This window comes from Arachis ipaensis, chromosome B6 (genome assembly GCF_059453495.1).
Source record: "Arachis ipaensis isolate K30076 ecotype BB chromosome B6, ASM5945349v1, whole genome shotgun sequence".
NCBI lineage: Eukaryota > Viridiplantae > Streptophyta > Magnoliopsida > Fabales > Fabaceae > Arachis > Arachis ipaensis.
In genome coordinates this window covers 148,182,774-148,186,571 of record NC_142441.1, presented here as the reverse complement: position 1 = coordinate 148,186,571, position 3,798 = coordinate 148,182,774, and the positions used below count along the sequence as shown (strand labels likewise).

The window sequence follows — 3,798 nt, the reverse complement described above, 5'->3', positions numbered from 1 at the left end:
CAATTAAGTCAATTCATGGCATCTCCTACTGAATCTCATCTTCAAGCTGCCAAGCATGTGTTACGATATCTGAAAACTAGTCTCGGCAAAGGACTTTTCTTTCCGAGGGAATCGGAAATTCAGCTTCTTGGCTTCAGTGACTCTGATTGGGCCGGATGTCCTGACACTCGGCGATCTTTAACAGGTTATAGTTTCTTCTTAGGTAGTTCTTTAGTCTCTTGGAAGACCAAGAAACAAATCACCATTGCCCGCTCATCTACGGAAGCAGAATATCATGCACTTGCCAACACAACTTGTGAACTTCAATGGATACTAAATGTGTTACAATTTTTACGCATCTCTCCTATCCGCCCACCAGTTTTATATTGTGATAATCAGAGTGCTCTTCATATTGCTGCTAACCCGATTTTTCATGAACGGACCAAACATTTAGAGGTTGATTGTTACGTGGTTCAACAAAAAGCTCAAGTTGGAGTAATGAAACTTCTCCCAATTCCCTCTTCTGGGCAACTAGCTGACATCTTCACCAAATTTTTGTCTCCTCAACCCTTCTATCTTAATCTGAATAAGCTCAGTGTTCTTGACATCTTTCATCCTCCAACTTGCGGGGGCGTATTAAACCACTCTTCCACCTTAGCCCATGACAACAATAAAGACGTCTCACGACCCACAAATTCAACCCAACAGAATACACAAATTCAATTATAATTTTAGTCTTTATCTTATCTTATAGTTATCTTTATCTTTATCTCTATCTTATCTTTATCTACTTTTATCTTTCATAGGTTAATACTCTATATATACTTAATTTTACTTTCATAGTTTACAATTCAATCAATCAACAATCAATAAAATTTCTTCATATTTTTCTTTCACAATTCTATTATTTTTGCGTACTCTTTCCGTTTTATTACTAAGTTCTTTATTCTGGTGATTGTTGAGATTAAATTAGTGAATATAATGATAAATTAATAACTTGATAAGTGATTATTAAACATATATGTATATATGTTTAACAATTTAGTACATAATCTTTAACAATAAAAAACAAATATGTAAACTTATTTTGTTACACTTAAGGTGTATTTTTATCCTGTAGACCTTGGTATTGATTTCTCAAAAAAGATTAATTATAAAATTCTACTTGAACATTTCTTAGTTATCATTATCCTCAGATAACTGCGATGAAATTAAACTTTTTCAAAAAGAGAAAAGTTTATAAAATTCAGTTTTTACGTTAATAGAAAAAAAAATAAACAATAATGCCATCAAAACTTTATAAAACCCTAATAATTAAAAAGCAAAGAGAATATGTTTTATATATGATCTTTTATTTGTTGTTGTCATTATATATATATATATATATATATATATATATATATATATATATATATATCGAATCATATCTAGACAAAAAATTTATTAAATTTTATAATGATAGATAAATGCAAAAAAAAAAAGTGAATGTATGTATATTTTTAATAATATATAAAGATTTTTTTTGGGGTCCCTAAGGTATACATCTAAAATTTTTTCATTCCAATCTTTTTTTGCATACAAAATAGTCTCTAAAATTTAACTTGGTTTTAAATTTTTTGCGGCAGAAGTAGAGGCAGCGGTGGATCGTAGACAACTTCTTCTTCTTCCCTTCCTTCTTCAAGCAGGAGTAAAAATACTCTCCTTCTCTTATTTTTTTTATTTTATAATTTATTTGTTATAGATAATTTAGTCTAAAATTTTAAGATTTGAATAAAAAGAACGTTTTAAAATTTGGTTTTAAACCTTAAAAATAATTTTATATACAAAAAAAATTAAAAACACAAAAAATTTTCAAACCTATATTTTAAAATACAAAATTGTAAACAATTTTTTTTTTATACGTGTGCAATTGTTTGCTAGGTAAATGAATGATTTTCATAATATGAGCATATCCACATTTACTCAATTCGAAATTTTGTACTTTCCATATATCAACATACTCTTTTATATATATATATATATATATATATATATATATATATATATATATTAAAATTTATTGTTTTTGTCATTAATTAGTTATTAATATTTAAAAATATAAAATAAAATATATTATTAAATTATTAAACTAAAAAAATTAAGTTAATGATAAAAAAATAAATGATTTCTAACATTTTTCATATATATATATATATATATATATATATATAGAGAGAGAGAGAGAGAGAGAGAGAGAGAGAGAGAGAGAGAGAGAGAGAGAGAGAGAGAGAGAATTTTGTTGGATAGTAACTAAGCTATCTACACAAACCATACAAATTAAATATCTATGCATTTATTATAGATTTAACTTAATATGAACAAAAAAGTATACGTATATAGTTTACAATATAGTAGTTTATCATAAGTACAAATCATTATAATATAGTACTAGTACAAATAGTCAAATACATATCACAAGAATAGAAATCATAAGTAGGTATCTTATCCGATATTGTTGGTATTTTTTAAGGGAGAGGGCCGGATCAAAGTGCTATTAATCAGACTAAAAAAATGGCACTAAAAAAACTTGGCCACGTTCCACAATAATACCAATGACATGTGGTATGGTCGAATTGTATAATTAATTACTACATATTATAGTATATATATATGATGTAAAAAAAACAAGGATACTTGTACTGATAATTATGAAACTTGGCATAGTGTATGAGGGATTTAGGGCCTGCAAGGTGAATCAAAAATTCCAACTCCAAAGGAATGAATGGTTAGAAAAAGCATCATCATCATCAGCATCACCATTATTGTTATCCTCAAAAGTTGTTGGTGGTGTAGTAGTATACAAAAACTCACCTGAGTGCACCTTATCTATCCCTCCATAGTAGAGGCCAAAATCATAGCCAATAGTGTTATCAAAATTGGAATCATTTTGATCATCCAACACGTTCAAAAATGTCCAATCCATGTCCCCATGGTCCACTTGCACGTTATTATTAGTATTGTCGTCGTTATTATTATTATTATTACTCCCATCATAATCACACACGGAGCTTGCACTATTAGCACCATTTTGTGATGACGGTTCCTCTTCTTCCTCAGCATCAAAATTATTGGCGAATTTGGATGCAACTTGTTGAATTTCATGGTGGGAGAGAGAATGGTAGTGACTTACATTGTTGATCTCCAAATGAAGAGGCGTGTCGGGGAAATTGAAACTGGCGTGGCGGCCGCGAAGGCAGTAGAGGGCGGCGTCGAAGGCTCTAGCCGCCTTTTGTTGGGTGTCATAAGAACCCAACCATATCCGTTCTCGGCTGTTGGGAAGCCTAATCTCCGATACCCATTTGCCCCATTTCCTCTTCCTCACACCTTTGTACATCTTGCAACTAGAATCTACTACTCTGTTCAAAGTAGAGTTTTGCAAGGTTGAATCAATGTTAGGTGTAGTAGTCATGGTAGTAGACATGTATGTATGTGTATGTATGGGTGTGGGGTTTGACGGCGGAAGGGTGGGGAGTGTGGTTATATAGTAGCCATGGATGAACAAGATTTTGAAAATCAAAACGTGTTGATTTTAAAGTGCGTAGAAAGAGTGGGGGGCACGTGGCTAATCATAGGAAGTTGATATCGCTGCAGTGACGTAGGGTAACGCGGTAGGACCAACCACAGTAAAAGAAAAAAGCACGTGCGCAAAGTCTGGGTTCAACTTGACAGGGACTTCCAAATAGAATATAATCATACACTACATCATAATTATATATATTGCCAACAAGGCGTATCATTCTATTGTATAATCACCTACGACCAATCATATAACTAATTTTT

The 3,798-nt window shown here is 31.1% G+C and overlaps 1 protein-coding gene across 1 annotated transcript; it reads right to left on the bottom strand.

Annotated features, from left to right (window-relative positions):
* Positions 1-2,278: 2,278 nt before the first annotated feature.
* On the bottom strand, positions 2,279-3,464 carry LOC107648539 (uncharacterized). Its single transcript, XM_016352364.3, has one exon. The coding sequence runs from the start codon at positions 3,437-3,439 to the stop codon at positions 2,714-2,716; it is 726 nt and encodes a 241-aa protein (XP_016207850.1). The 5' UTR covers positions 3,440-3,464; the 3' UTR covers positions 2,279-2,713.
* Positions 3,465-3,798: the final 334 nt, after the last annotated feature.